General features: G+C 34.5%; 1 protein-coding gene across 1 annotated transcript in view; it reads right to left on the bottom strand.

The window, feature by feature from the left end:
- KCNH7 (potassium voltage-gated channel subfamily H member 7) overlaps positions 1–19,481 on the bottom strand; it is a 448,518-nt gene that overhangs the window by 36,909 nt on the left and 392,128 nt on the right. Inside the window, exons 8-9 of the mRNA XM_024735942.1 lie at positions 16,972–17,371; positions 10,736–10,935 (exon numbers count right to left, since the gene is read on the bottom strand). Coding sequence (XP_024591710.1) covers positions 10,736–10,935; positions 16,972–17,371 — 600 coding nt within the window. The remainder of the gene's footprint in view (positions 1–10,735; positions 10,936–16,971; positions 17,372–19,481) is intronic.

Raw genomic sequence — 19,481 nt, 5'->3', positions numbered from 1 at the left:
GACTTGAGGACACAAGGATGGGGAAGGGTAGGCTCGGACGAAGTGAGAGAGTGGCATGGACATATACACGCTACCAAATGTAAAATAGATAGCTAGCGGGAAGCAGCCGCATAGCACAGGGTGATCAGCTCGGTGCTTTGTGACCACCTAGAGGGGTCGGATAGGGAGTGTGGGAGGCAGACACAAGAAGGAGGTGATATGGGGATATATGTATACGTATAGCTGATTCACTTTGTTATAAAGCAGAAACTAACACACCATTGTAAAGAAATTATACTCCAATAAAGATGTTAAAAAAAAAGGGAAAAGTAAATAACAATAAAGTGGATTTAAATAATAAAAAAGAGCTTACAACTATAGATCAATATCACTATAAAATAGCTGCAAAATTCTAAATAATTTACTAGCTAATAAACTCAACAAAGTATCAAAAAAATCTATGACCAAGTAGGATTTATTTGAGGAATGCAAGGAGATTTTTAAAGTATTAGTGTTAATGGTGAAGTTATTTTCATAAAGTAAGCTATTACTATTCGAAATTATTTTGGAGAATCTAATGAACTAATAAGGAAAATAAATAGGATTTTTAAAAAAAGAGAATGAATTTATCTCTTTTTGTTGCTGATATAATTGCATACCTAGAACATCCAAGAGTTAATCGAACAAACAAAAAAAGAATGAGGCAAATAATTTGTTAAGGTGGCTATAAGGAAGATAAATAGTTTATATATTATTTATAAGCAGGTAAAAATGGAAATGTGTAATATATTTCATTTGTTTGACTAAGCTATATAAATTTAAGAATAAATTTAATAACAAAGGTAAGAATTTCTAAGAACATTATAAAATCTTGTTGAAGGAGATGTAATTTTTTAGGATCTAAATCAGTGGCTCTCAATCCTGGCTACATGTTAGAATAGACATATAAAAATACTGCTGCTCTGCCTTAGCTATAAGCAATTCTGGTTTAATTGTTGTAGGGTGGGTCTGAAGCACTAAAATTTGTTTAACATATTTCAGATGATTTTAACGTGGGGCAAAGATGAGAATTTAATATTGAAATCTCAAAATTATGTAAAAATTAATATAAAATTCATAGAAAGGAAAGCGTTAGCAACAGGAATACAGTTCATTCGCTATCCTTGCTGAGGAATACCGGGAAAGAAAAGTGACCAGCTAATGACAAAGATTAGTGACCTGCTCCTGGCAAGCACACTAAGGGTGTGGGGCAGCTCCTATCTATGGAGTGTTTTTGGCAGGATGTGTCTAGTTTAAATTGCTTATGATAAAGAAAACTTTCATCAGATTTTGGTGTTTTTTTTACCTTCATCTTAGATCATTTTATTTTACATTATTTAAATCTTGTGTTTGATTAGGATAGTGAACAAGCTGTGACAAAATTCAGTGCATGTTAGATTAACTAAAAGTAATGTTGCATAGAAGTTTTGCAAAAGAAATGTCTGGTTTTAACATATACTATCGACAGGGAGATGCAGCATGACCTGGCTGTGAATGGTGTTAATAACCTGTTCAGGTAGAAGTAGGTGTGATAAAGATCCTGCTGCCCAACTTTAAAGAATGAGCGGCCTTTTATCTATCTTCTACCCAGAACTAGACTTTTCTCTACTGTTTCTTCACAGATGATACAGAAGTTGGGAAGTATTCAGTCACATCCATCCACTCACCCACCAACAATTTCCCATTAAAGTGAATCCCTGTGTTCATTCCTCACTCATAAGAAATAAATTTCAAAGGCAGCTTGTACTGGAATAAACTGATCTGAAGGCTTGCAAAGCACTTGGTATCTTCTTCTTAAGATCTTGGAGTCTTTAAATTATAGCTCATATTAATTTTACTATTATTGTTATTTTACTTTGTTAATAACTGTTAGGCTAATGTTCTTTCAAAAGCAGATTTGTTTTAATGTCATCAATAGACCTATAGGACATGACTTTCTGGAAAATGTCATGTAAGCTATGTAACTTCCAGACTATAAAATGTGAATGTTTAATGACCAAAAATGTTTCACTCTGCTTAAGTGTCATGTCATTGCATACACAGTTTAGGGACCTCCCATGTTAAATCTGAGACAAAACACATACTAATATGCAAAGAAGGATCTCTATGCTTTGCTTATGCCCTTTGATTACATATATTCTTGAAATTATTAGTAAACTTCAATATTGGTTACAAGTTCTGATTTTTGTGTGCCAGATTTGACAACCTGATCTTTGGGTTGTCTCAAAAGCCCAAAATGGAGTTTGTTGTAAATGAGTTAAAATAGTCATATATTTTATATGGAAGAATAAATACTCTCAAATGCCCCCCAAAATAAGAAAAACAAGATTAGTAAGAGTTGACCTATCTTGTCAGAAATTGAAGTATGGTATAAAGTCACTAAGTATAAATCTTTATTATATTGCCATAGGAATGGACAAATAAAGCCAATTTGGGAGTAAAGATATGTATTCCAATTATACCTAATAATTTAATGTGTAAATCAGGTGGTATTTAAAATCAACAGAAAAAGTACTATCTTCTATCCACGTGAAGAAAATTTACAGAACTACATTTCAAGCAGATTCAGAGTTTTCTTCCAAATCATATAACAAAACTTAAAACCTAGGAAACTACTTGTACAATCCATAGGTTTAGTGAGACCTTTGTAAAACAGGACAGGATCTCTGAACTGTACAAGAAAAGTTGACTAATTGGATGATATTAAAAAAACAAAAAAAAAACTTTACAATTCAAAAGATACCCTAGGCTTCCCTGGTGGCGCAGTGGTCAAGAATCCGCCTGCCAATGCAGGGGACACGGGTTCGAGCCCTGGTCCGGGAAGATCCCACATGCCGCGGGGCAACTGGGCCCGTGAGCCACAACTACTGAGCCTGCGCGTCTGGAGCCTGTGCTCCACAACGAGAGGTTGCGACAGTGAGAGGCCCACGCACCGCGATGAAGAGTGGGCCCTGCTCGCCGCAACTAGCGAAAGCCCTCGCATAGAAACGAAGACCCAACACAGCCAAAAATAAATAAATAAATAAAATTTTATATAAAAAAAAAAGATACCCTAAACAAAACCAGCATATTGAAAAGAGATTAGGAACAAATTGCAATATAGATGACAGATAAAGTGTCAATGAACTCTTTGTCTATAAATTATAAAGAGTTCTTAAAAAATGAGAAGAAGGGCTTCCCTGGTGGCTCAGTGGTTGAGAACCTGGGGGACACGGGTTCGATTCCTGGTCCGGGAAGATCCCACATGCCGAGGAGCAACTAAGCCCGTGCGCCACAACTACTGAGCTTGCGCTCTAGAGCCCACAAGCCACAACTACTGAGCCTGCGTGCCACAACTACTGAAGCCCGTGCGCCTAGAGCCTGTGCTCCGCAACAAGAGAAGCCTCCACAATGAGAAGCCCGTGCTCGCCACAACTAGAGAAAGCCCGCGCGCAGCAACAAAGACCCAATGCAGCCAAAAATAAACAAGTAAATTAATTAATTTTTTTAAAAAATGAGAAGAAAAAAGTAACCAAAAACTATGCAAACATGTTATGAATAAGTAATTCATAGAAAAAAAATCTTGATTAACTATTCTTTATTATAATGCTCTGACCTCATTGCTGGTGTTACTTACTGTTAAATATTAAGCACAGCTCATAGATAACACAGGTAAAATCAGAGTTAGAATCTGGGCCAAAGCACCCATCTTAGAAAACACTACTAAGGCCCGATTTTCCCAGCGTCCACATATTGTGACTCACAGTCAAAACTAGATAATGGCTGGACACGGACCTCTATGATTCAAGTACAATAATTACACCTGTGTGGACTGAGTCTTTGGTTTTCCCTCCCACTATGGTAGGTGTTTCTAACTACTGACTTGTTTCAGTTTCGTGTGTATTGTAGAGCACTCTGATCTAAGGAGATGATCAGTAGAGTGGGAAAAATTAGCTACAGCACATATGTAAATGATTTAGCATGGCTCCAGAGCATTAAAATGCACTATATGAGGTGCTGGACCCCAAGTGAGGAAGATTCTTATCAGATGGTCCCTAAGATGAGTGTAGAGTTCTGCTGGGGGTAGCCCATTTGACTAATAGGAGCCCAAGATGCAAACTAAAATAGGTTCTTTAGGAATATCTGGCACGGAAGAGGAATGATTATTTATTTTTTTCCATCCACATTCAACTCCATGGATAGCAATATGTCTAAACCAAGAAAAACACTAAAAATACATGTACTTTTCCTGAGTCTGATGCCTTAAGGCTATATAATCAATTGGATTAGATGAACTACTTGTGCTTATTTTCACCTTTAAAAAATGATTTAGAATATCTGGTATATTGGGTGAAACTTTACATATCCATTTTCAATATAAATCCTCAGGCTATTGGTAATGTCTCAGAAAATTCTTTAACTAAAGTAAATATTGGACTTTTATTTTGGGAGAAATTGTGAATGGTTTGATTTTATTAGGTTTGATAAGTGCTGAGTTCCTCTAATATTTTAATTTAATGGACCTAAATTCATATTTCCAAAGAATATTTTTAAAGTGAACTTTGATGGCTCTAGCTTTTATTATTGGCTAAACCTGTGTTGAGTATTAATTGATCCTAAACTGAATTGAGCTTGAATTACTCCTGTGCTTCTACTACTCCAAAGAAAGTATTTGGCAACACATCACACCCTTGAGCATAAGAAATTGCACTCGAGTCCTGTTTGAATAGTACCATAAACTTTAAAAAGTTGATAAACAACTTGAGATATCATTTCCACCATCCTACTACTGTGAGAGGAACATTATTAACAAATGGAGACGCTGAAGCATAGAAGTGTGTTCACCGCCTCAGCATGGTATCTCTGCAATGACTCTTTTTCATGTGTAAAGCCCCAGACCATGCTGTCATTATTTTTCTTGACTCAGGAATGGCTAAAGATCAGATCCCACTGTTGATGAACTTGCTTTGCATTAAAACAGCACGGTGTCAGATGTAAATAAGTCTTTCTTGTTGATGGTTGGAGACCAGGCTGAAGTGACCATCATCATTTGTGAAACATGATTGAGCATATACAATATGTAACCTGAAAATACCAGATGCTTAAGCTTGATATTGTTCATGTCAGGGGGCTCCAGATGGTATTTGCTGTGTTCTGTGGCATTTTTGAGACTTTAGGATAAATAGCCTTGGGGAAAAATAGGAAGGACACGTGACTTGCCCTTTCTTAAGCACCTGTGGTTCAGGTACTGGCTACAGTTGGTAAGTATGTGTGTTAATAGTAGATTTCTTGTGAGTGCAAAATTTTACTACCTATCCCGTTTTTGCAGAGCCAGGCAATTCCTATCAACTAATCAGCATGGAGATGAAAACATCTTTTAAGGTGCATTGTAAACAGCATTACTTTAATTACACTCCTAAGTAGTAACTAAGTATTTCGTTACAGAAAACTAAAAGATGTCACCAGTCCTCGGGGTCATTATCTTTTAAATGCAGGTTTTTGCCAATCTCCATGCTCCCTTTTTAAATGGGTGGATTTACTTGTTAGGCCATTTGGACCTAGGTGTAGAGAAGAAGCGTATGTCTTTCAAATTAGGCAATATTTGTAAAGCTTTCTGTACCTTGACTGCTAATTTTGAACCGATGCTTTTTTGTTAAAACTATTACTGGTCAAATAAAAAATATCAATCTAAATTGTAGGCTCACCTATGCAAAAATTGTATTATGCTGTTTATATCTTTAAACATGAGTGATTTTATTTTCTGAAGACTTCTTGAAAACAGGGTCCCCATTGGAGGGGTGGTCAGACATGAAGGGCATCATATTTGTAGTCATTTTATTTTAGCTCTATGATGAACTAGTCAAAGGTTTTTCATTGTATTTATCAACTTCAGTATATAAGGGTCATTAGAAAAAGGTAAAGGGGGATAAAAATATTATGGTAGAGACAAGCCATGCTATTTTATAAATTTTGCTTTCCTATGGGGTTTAATGTCACAAGGATTATTTTATCTGAGTTGCTTAATTGGACATACTGAAAGAGCTTGAAATTACATTTCACTATGGTGTATCAAAACAGGACATGAGTGGAGTGTATTTGAATGTGAAGGTCTGGCACAGATGAAGTTATTTAAATCAGTATAGAGAATGGATGCAACAAAATTTTTGATGGAGTAGAGTTAGATTGTAGATGCAGGTTAATATTAGTAGTTACTAGTTAAATAGATAGTAGTTAGTAGTAGTAGTAGTAAGCAGTTAGTAGTAGTAGTTATGGTCAGTAGTCAGAGTTAGCAGATAACAGAGGAGCAGGAAAAGAGTCATGGAAGGAAATGAAATCAGATTTTTATTAAAATGCTCCTTAGAAATAACATCAGCCTCATGAAGTAGGAATTTCTATTAAACAATATGTCATTCTTCATTACTTTCCTTTCCGTTTTGATTGGCTTTGCTGGGTGGGTCCATGATAAGGGTATGTTTTGTCACTCAGAGTCCTACTGGGATTCTAAGCAATTTTAGCCGACTAGGTTGACTCTTGATTGAAATCTCTAAAAATTCTCCCTTGTTCAACTCTTCTCCTATCCTACACCTTCTCCTTTCTGAGGAATTCATTTAGTCTCTGCTTGATCAAGGAGACTGGACCATGTAGTACAAGTACCATTGGGTCTTCCCCTTTATTCCTCAAAACCAATGCCGTCACCATTTTTCTTTTCTCCCCTGCTTATCTTTAAGGAAACCTCACCAATCTGCCTTGCTGAAGAATTTATTTCTCTTCCTAGGTTCTTATTCCAACTCCTTTCTACAACTGTTTCCCAAATTCTTCTCCATTAATGTCCCAGACTAAAAAAATACTCAATTGTCCCCCTTTCTTCCTAAAATAAATGAAACAAAATTGTTTCTGGATTACCTGCCTTAATTCTTCCCTGGATGTCACAAATATGTGCCTCTATTCCTGTCCTTGTCTTTACCTGAAATGATCCCCTTGGGTTCTCTGCCTTCCACAGTTCTATCACTCACTTAGTTCTGTGGTTTTTGAATAATATTCGAAGCAGAATAAAATGTTCCATGAAGGAGACTCAGAGGGAACAAGAGAGTAGGCAGCAGGCAGATTAGACTCTACATCCTCAAGCAGAAAAACTCCCATGATAATTGTTTTACACATTTAGCAAATGCAGTTTTGGCGCTTTAAAACTATTTGAAAATGACATGTTGAATGAAATTGCTGAGAGGTTAAGTGACTTGTCCAAGAAAAGTGGCGTATTGAGAACTGGTACTTGGGTCTTCTGAATTTTTATTCTGTATTTTTTTCTATTATTCAGGCATTACTAGGGGGGCATTTTTAGGTAAGGAATAACATTTTTTATTGAATGTTCATAAAGGCTTTTCTTCCATGCAAATATAACTTAAAATTATGGAGTGGTTTCTGTCATAAGTGATTTATTTCTCTCCATCCAGAATGATGGATAGACCATGGTTATTGGTGCCTTTATTCATTCAAGCCATGCTCCTCTGTGTGCATGGCTCAATTCTACAATGACATGGAAGGTGATTTTCTGTGTTTGGCAATGTTGTAACTAAAATCACTGTTGGATAATGTCTGAAAGTTTCAGCTTGGGTTATAAGAAAGCTTTAACTTGGGGAAATTCGTTGAGATGCTTTCAGTCCTAAGCTGAGAAAGTATTGCAGAAGGGAAAGGATTTTCCGGACTTGACCTAGGGACATTTTTGAGCTAATTTTTACTACTCCTAAGCCTGACATAATATGCAAAACAACACCTTCCTTTCACTAGCTTCATTATCCTGACCACTTTCCTTTTGCAACCTGAACCATTTGGTTCAACTGAAAGGAAGCCCATAAGTGTTCCCAGAATGCTTTTGGTTCTGGAACATTCTGGTAATAGCTGTTTCACAAAAAGCAAAAGATGCAGGGAATAAGAAATATGGCTACATATTATTTCTTATGGAGTAAGGAATATGGCTACAATTCTTTCTTATGTTTTGTGATCTATCAAGGAATCAAATACTTTGGGTTATGAAAAATAATTTTAGGTCAATTAATAGAGTGTGACTGAACATCTTATACTTCATTTGGACATGGTTAAACAGCAAAAATGACCTGAAATGTTTCATGAGAAATTATGTTTAAGGTTATACTTAAATGATATAACATGGAATGCTGATGTAAAATACAACAGTTTGATGTACTTTTATGTATCACAATGCATAAAGTTAAATCACTTTAAATTGTTATTAAATTACAATTTAGTTGACAATAAACTAACAAGACAGGGATTTAACGATGTGCTGTTAGAGGTAAAAAATCCACTTAGATTTTTTTTTAACCTCTCAATAGTCTAAGAGTACAGTTGCTTTATTCTAATCAACTTTCTTTTGCACATTGTTCTTAATTAGCAAGCATCTTCCATTTGCTGAGTTTTCAGAGTTATGTTGCACTTTGATTTTTTACTCACATTGCAGTCACAAGATGAGAAATGTAGACACTGTGTACAAACAAGAAGTTCGTGCAAAGTCAAGCTCTCAAAACCACATGCAAGACTTAGTGGCACATGGTTTAGAGCTCACACACTCCAGGATCATGTGAGACAGGCATGCAGATGAGAGGAAAGAAAAGCACCTACATCATGAAAATAGAGGATGATGAAAGAGAATGACATTTTCTTTATGACAGTTATCTAATGCAAACCGTATACCCATAACCTTTACCAGAGTGAAGGAAGGGGCAGATAAGTGACTTTTTGTGGGGAGGGGGAAACTTTATATAAACGTTATTAGAGGTCAAGTCGTTGTTAAAGTTAAGGATTTCTATTCTGTACTTGGCCTCTTCCAAGTTATCTTTCGCAGTTTCTTGCCTTGTATTTCCTCTGCTACATCATGCAAAAAAAATCAGAACTAACATTGGAAATCATTTAACAAGCTCTAAACCTGACAGATAACAAGGGTGATCTCCACAATTTACACGAGAATTAAATTGGATATAAATACCTCCTGTTCTTACCGGTGGGTGTTGTGATTCCATGTATTAAGGTGTGAAGCAGACAGGAAAGAGATAAATCTTTCATAAGTACATTGTAAATAGGCAAGTGGTATATAAACCATATTCATAGGTAATAGAGTCAAACAATGAAAGGTAAATAGTTTTCACAAAATAGACTTTATCACACAAAAAAATGGCCACGAAACTAGAGTTATATGGAGAGGGGAAGTAAAATAAATAATTGTTTTACTACGGTTATTGAAATAATCTGGCAGTATGGAACAACAAAATTGAGCGACATGTGTTTTGATTAAAAATTCTTGACACTGCTTCAGCCAACCCAGCATTAGAGAATCCCCAATAGTTTCTGAATGCTGATATCTTCATTAAACAATAATATGGATGGAAGTACATAAAAGTTACCAATTTGTAGGTAATTTCTTATGAGATTAAAGTGTTACCTTGGTGAGATCAATTTATCAAATGAATTTTCACAAGTAACTTTGGGATAATCAGAAATAACTCATGGGATTCAGTTATGGCTTTGTATGAAATGTGCTGATTGATTAGCTCTTCAAATTAAAAATTTTATGATGGTGTGCCCTTACTTCTCCATCAAATAAATCATGCACAGCTATGATAAACATCATATAAAAATATATCTTTCAAACTGGGCAATATTTGCAATGCTTTCTGTACCTTAACTGCTAATTTTGAACCTTTTCTTTTTTTGTTAGGATATTGCCGATCAAATTTTAAAAAGTCAATCTAAATATCGCATAGGCTCACTTATGCAAAAATTGTATCATGCTGTTGATGTCGTTAAATTTTAAAGATTCCATTTTCCGAAGAAGTTTTAGAAACAGGATCCTTGCCCAACGGAGAAGTAGCTAGATGGGAAGGTACTATAATTCTAATTTTTTTTAAATAGGTCTATGATATGCTATATAGCTTGTATTTATCATATAATTTATCTTTAGTAGTCAATCTCTATAGCCAAATAGCTAGGTCAAAAAGATGTATGCAATTCTCCTAATAATAAAAGAAGCTCTTTGGATCAGTTAATCTTATTAGTTGTATTGATTTTTGAGCACTGATAAAGGAGGGAAGGGTTATGAAAAGTGATTGTTGATGTTGAATTTGCTTGAGTTATGAAGGAATCCATATTTCCCCCTTGAAAGGAAAGATGCATTAAACCAGGTACAGTAAAAGGGCACATAGTTAATTGATTAAAATATAGAAAAATTGTCCTTAACAGAAACATGAAACTTCCTATTATAAAATGTTTATGGTATACTTAAGCTCCTTAACCTCTCCCACAAATCCTCAAAATGTCCTATTTTTAAAAAATATTTCTGTTTGGGGGCATTATAGTTATTATTGTTTACTTGTAATGTCTTAATGCACATGGGTCCACCTATTTTTTGGGGTGCTTGGCAGCTAAGCCAAGTGGTGAAAGCCCAAGTCCCAACTTAGCAATGCTCTCCCTAACCAGAAGTGGGAGCTCTAATACACACAGTTATATCAGTTTGCATCATGTTATAATGCCTTTGCCACACAGTGTAACTAGATATAGCACCATGCAATGCCATGAATTGAGAATGAAAGACTATCTCCAGGGGAGAAAATAAACATCCGAGAGAGGGAAACAAAAGCAAGGGGTTCAAAGCTGGTGAGACTGGCTTATCCATTTTGGCTGTAGCTATAACGCCTGAGGGGCTCCAGTTTTGGAAAACAGAAATACGTACCATGTTCATGTCAATGCCGTTGGTGTAAGTCCATGCATGCTGGAAATATTCTTCAAGCCGTTGCCTCAGAGGGTTGGGGATTTGGTGAAAGCGAATGAACTCTTTTACTCGCAGCATCTGCATGTGGTACCTGGCAGTTCCGGAGTATAGTCTTTGGATAATTGCTGATACGTTCCCAAAAATGCTTGCATACATTAGTGCTGGATTGGATAAAAAACAAAGTTATGGGGGAACGACTGCACTTGGGGATATTATATCTTGTCAGAATCTCAAATATGTAGATTTTTATTATCTCAATCCGTTTGTGAGGGTTTACCACTGGCCCTAGGGAAACAAAGAAGTCAAGTCAAAACTATTGTAAAATTTATAATTTTGATGGTAAATTTGGAGAGGAAAAATATACAAATTCCCCATGGATTCTCTATATATTCAAGTAGAAACTCAGACTGCTTACAATATCAACCTGTAACCAACATAGACTGTTGACTAGAGATAAAATGTGTTTAAAATAAACATTTCATTTGTAATGTAATAAGAAGGTATGTCATGGGGTTACCACACAGATCTGTTTTCTGGAAGTGGAGTAAAAATGATAATTTTTAAATTGTGACAACTCTACCTTAGCCTCAAAGCTAACCTTGCAATATTATAAACCTACTATAAATTTTAAGATTATTCAGAAGATTTTGGATTTCCTAAGGAATAATAAATTGTTTTAAGGAACTCAGTTTCCTTAGAATGTTTATTTATATGTAATTTTTAATCTATTAAAATTCATTTTTCCAGTATTTCTATATGAGAAACAGATATCTTTGGCTTAGACTGTGAGAATATAGTTTTTTTTTTTAGAGAAAAATAGAATACCTCTTTGTTCTTTCATCTATGGGAAGAAAAAAACTAACATTCAATACTTAGAATGCCCTTTTTAAAGCTTCCAGGGCTAAATATTTATGATTTAACATAAGCTTTTTAAGCATCTTGTCTTTCTTTTTAAATTTGTATTTAGTTTCTAATAATCGTAAGAAAAATACTATATACTGTACAGAAAGTCACATGATGATACAAGCCCTATGTCTTGACCTTTGGACATGTGTCAGACACTTAGAGAGGAGGTAACACACATTTAAGGCACTGGAACTGCAAGGTACCAAGTAGGTGGGGAAAAAAACCCAACAACTCCTTGAAGTGTTTATTTCAACAATATCCAACCAACATATTTTTTTTCCCCAACACGTCTTACAAATCACTACCTATATAAAACACTTCATCATTTTTAAAGTAGATGTTGGCCAGATTCAGTCTGTGTTTTAAAATGACTTATCTTCTTGGTCATTTGTTTTTTTTTCCATCTTATTTTTGTCTCTTGGTTAGCATGGTCCTTGTTTACCATAGAAGTCCCAGGTAAGAGAATGTCCCAGACAAAGAGGCAGCCCTTTATTTTTAATCTATTTAAAGGGATAAAAATTGGGGAGATCTATAGGGAGGCTGAACTGGGATTTGTGAAAGACAGTAATTCTCATTAAGGTAGAAAAGCTGTTTAGGTAGCATCTTCCACGGGGGGGCGGAAAAACAAAACCTGGGCCTAATTTGAGTAAATGCATAGTTGATTAAGAAGGGAGTTAGCAATACTTGTCTGAAATGGATTTCTGTGATTCAAGGAGATTCATGTGAGAAATACGTCCTACTCTGCCTAATTTTAGTGTTGGAAATATTTATGCCTGTTGTTAGGTGTCCAAAGTACCTACCATGTTCTCAGGAAATAGTTTAGCTAGTACAGATTTTCACTTGATTTAATTAGAAGGCACATAATCAGTGCTAGTTATCTTACTTAAACCACATAATTATGCAAAGAAGAGTCAGGGAAAACATTTTTATTTTGTTTTTAATAAATACTGTGGTTTTTAACTCCATACTGCCATAAAAATGAACCAAACATTAGTTTGGATCATAAACACGTATTTCCACTCATTGACAGGATGGCAAAAATCTAGATTATAAGTACATAGTTGAATACATGAATAGTGTATATTTTTCTAAGGGAATTCTATGCTAATGGATTTTTAAATTATAATAAAGGCATACTTTTTTTTCTATTTTTTAGGAAGCAAACGGAGCTAAAGTCTGTAAGCCAGAGAGAAGCACAAAATGATTATATTCTGTATACGTTAATTAGTTAATGCCCATCGACCGGCATAAAATATGACTCAAAAGCAAGTTGGCAGACTATACAGGCATTTCTTTCAACTCAGTATTTTGTTTAGCTTTCCTTAATATAAAATTCTTCCTTCACCAGAATGGTTTGTTTTACGTTGCAGTATTATAAAAATAAAACAGGTATAATTTAAAACGTCAGCACACCACACTCAAAATCTGAGATGCCCACCAAACTAATGAACTTAGGGTCACTGGGTAATAGCTGAAACACGCTGATAGAACAAATACACTTGCTTTTCTACCTAGTACACAAACTTAAAAAAATTTTAACTTAAAGAAATAAATTTTAGTGATGAGTAATTTAGATATAACAAAATGAATCTGTTTTAAATGTGTAGCTCAGTTGGTTGACAAATGTATACACCTCTGTTAGCACAATCAAGATATAGAACATTTTCAACATCCCCAAAAGATTCCTCTGTGTCCCTTGGCTGTCTGCCCACTGGTTTCTAGGTTGACTCTAGACAACCACTGAGCTCCTTTATGTCATCACAGATTAGTTAGCATTTCTTAGAATTTCATGTAAATAGAATCATAATGTACATATTCATTTGTGTCTGACTTCTTTTTGCTCAGCATATTGTTTTTGAAATTCATTGTTTCGTATGTATCAGTAGTTTGTTCTTTTTTTAATTGATGACTAGATTTGCATCACATGGCTCTACCACAGTCCATTTATCTCTTCTGTTGAGGAAATCTCACTGTTTCTAGTTTTTGGCTATTATGAATAAAACTGCTATGAACATTTGTGTACAAGTCTTTGTGTGGGCATATATTTTCGTTTCCCTTTGAAACATCTAGGAATAGGACTGCTGATCTGTGTGGTATGTTTAACTTTATAAGGAACTGCCAAACTATTTCCCAAAGATGGTGTGATTTTACATTCCCACCAGCGATATTTGAGAATATCAGTTGTTCCTCAACCTTTCCAACATTTGGTATTATCTTATTTTAACCATCACAGAGTTTTAATTGCATTTCCCTGATGACTAATAACATCTTTTCATGTATTTATTGGCCATTAATATATCTTGTTTTGTGAAATGTCTGTTTAAAATCTTGCTCAGTTTTAAATTGTCTTATTACGGAGTTGTAAGAATTCTTGATATATGCTGAATAAAGGTCCTTTTTTAGATCTAACTATTGAGAATATTTTCTTCCAGTCTATCATTTTCCTGTTCCCTTTCAAAGTGTCCTTTGAAAAGTTGAAGTTACTAATTTTGATGAAATCCAAATGCCTGTATATTTTGTTCAGTTTTCTGTTATTTAAAAAAAAAATTATAGGGGTATGGTAAGGTTTCAGTTACTCCATCATGGTTAAAAGCAGATATGCAATAACTTTTTTTTACATGTTATAAAAAGATGTTTGTCAAGCAGGTCAGAGATGAAATACATTTGCCTTTGGATACTGATTTATGTGTTTTTAAATTTAAATGTATATATTATATTTATAATATTTGAATAAAGATATAAACTTATATATTAGAACACATAGATATAAATATGTGAGCATAGCTTGTATTCCTATTTATTTAATGGCCGCTTACATTTTTCTTTAGTTTTCGTCTTGAATTTTGTATATGTGTATATTTTTAAAAAGAATTCTCTGGTTACTGTTCTCTGTACACATTCAGCAGCACAACTGGTGACTGTCTTTGCAAATAGATGCTTTTAAAAATGTATCTATAGGTATTTGTGTTATTTGAATTTAATTAGATGATAGCTTTAATGTTTAATTTTTAGTTTCCTTGAATTATAGTGTTGTAAGAGGGATTGTACATTGCTTTGCTTTCTACAACTTTGCTTCAAACTTTTATTTTAGAATGAAGATTAGTTTTAAAGAAGCTTAGGGATAATGAGAGTTCAACTTGATAACTAGACTATATCAACTTTAACGTGCAGTAGTATATATACAAAATTTTACATTATATTTTGGATATTTTATTTTTAGGTTTAAATCAAGTCACTCATGTAACTGAGGCGTATGTACTTAGTATAAAAATATAGCCAAATACAGAAAACCAAATCATTTTCTAATACAGTTGGATCTAAATGGAAATATCATGTGTAGATATACACATATACATCAAATGGCTAAGAAAATTTCAAGGCATGCTATTATTGCTAAGTTTCTAGTCTTATCTTACCTTTTATGGCATAATAGCTCATGATAGAATTCTCTAGGAATATCTATAAACTTTTTCCTATGTGACACTAAGCTTTACATAATCCCATTTTGATTAGGTTTTGTACAAGCAAGTCCATTCATATAAAAGATATTATGTGGAATATGGATGTATCTTAGTCTACTCAATTAACAAGAGTGTTTTCTCTTTTCTTAAAAGATAGAATTCATCTGCAGGAAACAAATACTCTTCCTAAAGAATCAATAGAAATAGGCTAGTGCCACTTTTAAAAAAAGAAGTCAGGAACACAGAAAGGAAGGAAAGAAGGAAGGAAGGAAGGGAGGGAGGGAGGGAGGGAGGGAGGAAGGAAGGAAGAAAAGAAGGAAGGAAAAAGACAGGAATAAAGGAAGAATAAAAACTGCCAATAATTTCCTGATTTAAGGATTAGAGATTGGGTATAGAGCAAGTAAAGAACTGAGTTCTCTTTAGTTTAAAATAATTCACATTGATAAACAGTACTATGTATTTCACTTAATCCTCACAAGCGGTAAGGATTCCTAAGTGGTGAACACGTTAAACTTCAATGCACTTAAAAAATTCTTCCTTGCAAATTCTAAGTTTCAAGATGCAAGTTCTGTTTTCTTTAAAAAGAGTATACATACATATATATATATATTTTTTTTTTTTCTATACGGGTGTATAAATAATTAAAAACAGACATTTTTCTTTTTTTTGTTACCAATGCCACTGAAATTGATAACCACTATAAAGTATTAACAAGCAGTTTCAATCACAGAGTGGGACTGTGTTTGTTCTGAAAGATTCAGTCTCTCTGGAATGAATTTTTCTATTTTTTCAAGTGGGCCTCACTTCCATTTCCTTCTGAGTGCAATTCTACTTTTGTGTTTGTGGCAAGACTTGGTCTGAATTTGCAGAATATCTTAAGTTATTTAAATAGAATGTTATCTGCCTATACAATCTTACTAAAATAAAAACACCAAGACACATATATGAAAAGTAAATTTTAAATACAGTGAACAATAAACTGGGTGAATCTACTTAAGTTTCATAAATAAAGCTTATCTAAGCACATTTTATTAGACAACATGTTAACATTTAAAAATTAACTCTCTGGATCTACTTTCTAATTTGTATGCAATGTAAGGATGATGCTCTTTTTCAAGCTTTAAAAATCCACCATGCTTTTGTCAACTGCTGTCTGCTATCAGCAAGGTTATCTTTAGTGGTTCCACAGTGTGATTTTTTAAAAAAATATTTATATTAAAGTATCTTTAGTTTTACACAGAATTTTTTTCTTATTCCAAAGACTATACCTTATAAATGATGCTCATGTCATTACCCATTGTAGGGTAAAGGGCAGTCACTTAGGTCCCTGACATAATGTCACAGGGAAAGGAATTTTTAGTCAATGACAGGGGGGAAAATATATATATATCTGTATGTATGTGCATATGTATGAAAGGTTAGCTTACATTATATTAGTAGGGTGATATTTATATATCTATATCTATAGATACGTAAATATAAGCTAGTCTTTCCCATTCTAATCTGGCCTCAGTTTGAAACAGAAAATAACCATTAGTAGTAAATTACAGACATGTTTTTACATCAGTAAACGTGAACTGCAAGTCTCAGTTCCTGAATCCCAAGATCCATGTCATTCCAGTTTTATGCTCCTGAGGTCATGAAAGACCTTTGGTGTCTCCCCTTCACAGAGAGAATCAGATCTGATAGAATATAATACCCGTATATTTAATCCTAGTATTTCTACAACTTTCTATAATTTTTTTCTTTGCCTTATTCTGAATGTTCTAGAGATATCAATTTTCTGATATTATTTTATCCTAATAGATAACAAAAGAGAAATCTACTTACAGCCAATCAACATGACACAAATTGAAAAGATTTTCTCCGAATTGGTGTTAGGCGACACATTCCCAAATCCTACGCTCGTTAAACTGCTGAAGGTAAAATAAAGTGCTGTGACATATTTGTCTTTAATGGACGGCCCAGAACTTGAGTCACTGTCATTGTAACGTTTCCCAATTTGTTGTCCTAAGGAATCCAACCATCCGATTTTGTCAGTCAGGTAGGGCCTTTCTACGTTCCCAATCGCATACCAAATGCAAGCCAGCCAGTGAGCAATCAGGGCAAATATACACATTAAGAGCATTAGAACAGCAGCCCCATATTCTGAATATCGATCAAGTTTTCGGGCCACTCTCACAAGACGAAGGAGTCGAGCTGTCTTCAAAAGACCAATTAACGTTGTTGTCTGTGGAAATAAATGTGCATGGTCAGAAACAGTTGGTAAACAATTCAGTGTATGTTCCTGTGAAGCAAAGTAAGTAGAAACAGGTTACAACAATATGGTAGCACTGAAGACGACTATGTATTTGAATGAAGTATTAAGGTTAGTTGTTGTTTTTTTTTTCTTAATTTTACACCTGCTTTGGAAAGTACCTTGAAAGTTTGTAGTACATTAATTCAGTATCTTGGCATGTAAGACTTATGGGACAGAGGCTCTATCTGCTTGGTTTCATGCTCTAACCACATGCCTGGCACATAATGAATACTCAGTAAATCATTCATTCACCAACAAACATTCCAGAGTGTTACTGGTGGGCCTACCAAGGGCCACACACTGGGATTATAGTATTGAACAAACAGTCATGGTTACTTTTATAATAGAAAAAGACATTTATTTACTAGACAAAGTGTCTTATGAAGTGAAACAAGGGCTACTGTCTGTTGGGGAGAGATACATATTTTTAAAATAAACATATAATAAGATCATTTCAGAGAGAGAAGAGTGTGATGATGATAGTAAAACAGAGTGATATGATAGAGGATGTTCAGGGGCTTGGGTTGGGATGGGGACCACTTTAGAAAGGAAGACCAAAGAGAATCTTGCTGGGGGGCTGACATTAGAGTTTAGAAGTGTTTGAATAATGCGAAGGAACTAGTCAAGAAGGCAACTGGGAAACTTATTGGATGACTGCACGCATGCATGAAGTACTATATTTAAATTCATTTTTTCTTCCTAAATGTGTTGAATTGATAAATTGTTTCTTGATATCCCGATGATATTATGTGCTTTGCTTTGGGGTATGATATGTGTAACTAACTGCATGATTATTACTGACCAGGTATCTAATGATAGGACACTTCTATATAATAACAGGATACTTGACTGGTTGTTTGGATTTGAAATCTGATAAGTACAAATTACAAGTTCATTTCTTGGGTTTCCTAAATAATGTCAACTGTAAGTACTATATAATTCACAGGGCATATAATTATTCCATAGTTACATGGTGTTTACCAATCAATTATTGAGTCATTTTGTGTTTATTGTTGTTGTTTATTTCTCAAAGTACATCCATCTGTGTTAAGAACACATATTTTAATTAAAGAAATAGCATGTGGTGTAACTATCACCCTATATCTTCATATTGACTTGGTGGAAAAAGAGCTCCAAATATCAAGAAAGTATTTTCATTAACATTCTATAATAAGTGTTATAGTTTTTTTTCTTGTGCCAGAGTGGTCACAAGGGAAGGGAAGATTTCTCAGCCTCCCCTGACTTCTTTTCAGTTAGTATTCGAATCCTCTAGAGATGAGAGGAGCTTGTGTAGTTGAGATGTTCTTACCACAATTGGATTCTGGTCTTTGCTCATTTAGGGATGGGTGGAGAGGTGAGTCTTCTGTTTCCAAAGCTGAGTTATTATTCTTCAGGGTGCAATAAGGGAAACAGTATTTTCTTCATCACAAATTTAAAATTATATCTCTTCAAAGAATGAATGGTGAGTTTAAGTGAGTATGAGGTGTTTTCCTGGGAGAGATGTCAACTTTCCACTGTTTGTATTGTCAGTGTTTCAGCTTAGCAGTTATGAGTTAGAGCTTCAGAACAAACTTAGGTCTGAAATTCTGCTTCCATACCAGTGTGTCACCTTGGACAAGTTATTTACTTAATCTCTAAGTGTCAATTTTTTCATCTGTAAATGGTCATAATAATAACTCCTTCTAGGGTTGTAAGTAATACCCAGTAAATTTTAACTGTGTTTTTATTTGAATATCCCACACACTTTCGCTTCCATCACTAAGCAGGAACTTTATATTGTAAAATGGGTTGACAGAGCTATATATTTTCCAAACGTGTTACTTTGATAGCTGGAATTTCAAATGGAGGCTTTTGGACACTGGTCATTCAGCTCCCTATGGAAATTGCAGGGATTTTTAAAGACAAGAACGTCATCTAGATTCATTGACTACTCAGACTCTGGTAACAGAAATCACTCTGGTTCAGCGTAACTCCATTTCTACATTTCACAGCTTAAGTTTGCATGTTTATTTTTCCTCCTAGCTTGGTTATCTATTTACTT

This window comes from Neophocaena asiaeorientalis, unplaced genomic scaffold, assembly GCF_003031525.2.
Source record: "Neophocaena asiaeorientalis asiaeorientalis breed wild unplaced genomic scaffold, Neophocaena_asiaeorientalis_V1.1 scaffold72, whole genome shotgun sequence".
Classification (NCBI taxonomy): Eukaryota; Metazoa; Chordata; class Mammalia; order Artiodactyla; family Phocoenidae; genus Neophocaena; species Neophocaena asiaeorientalis.
The sequence above is the reverse complement of the archived record's forward strand: the minus strand, read 5'-3'. Positions and strand labels throughout refer to the sequence as shown.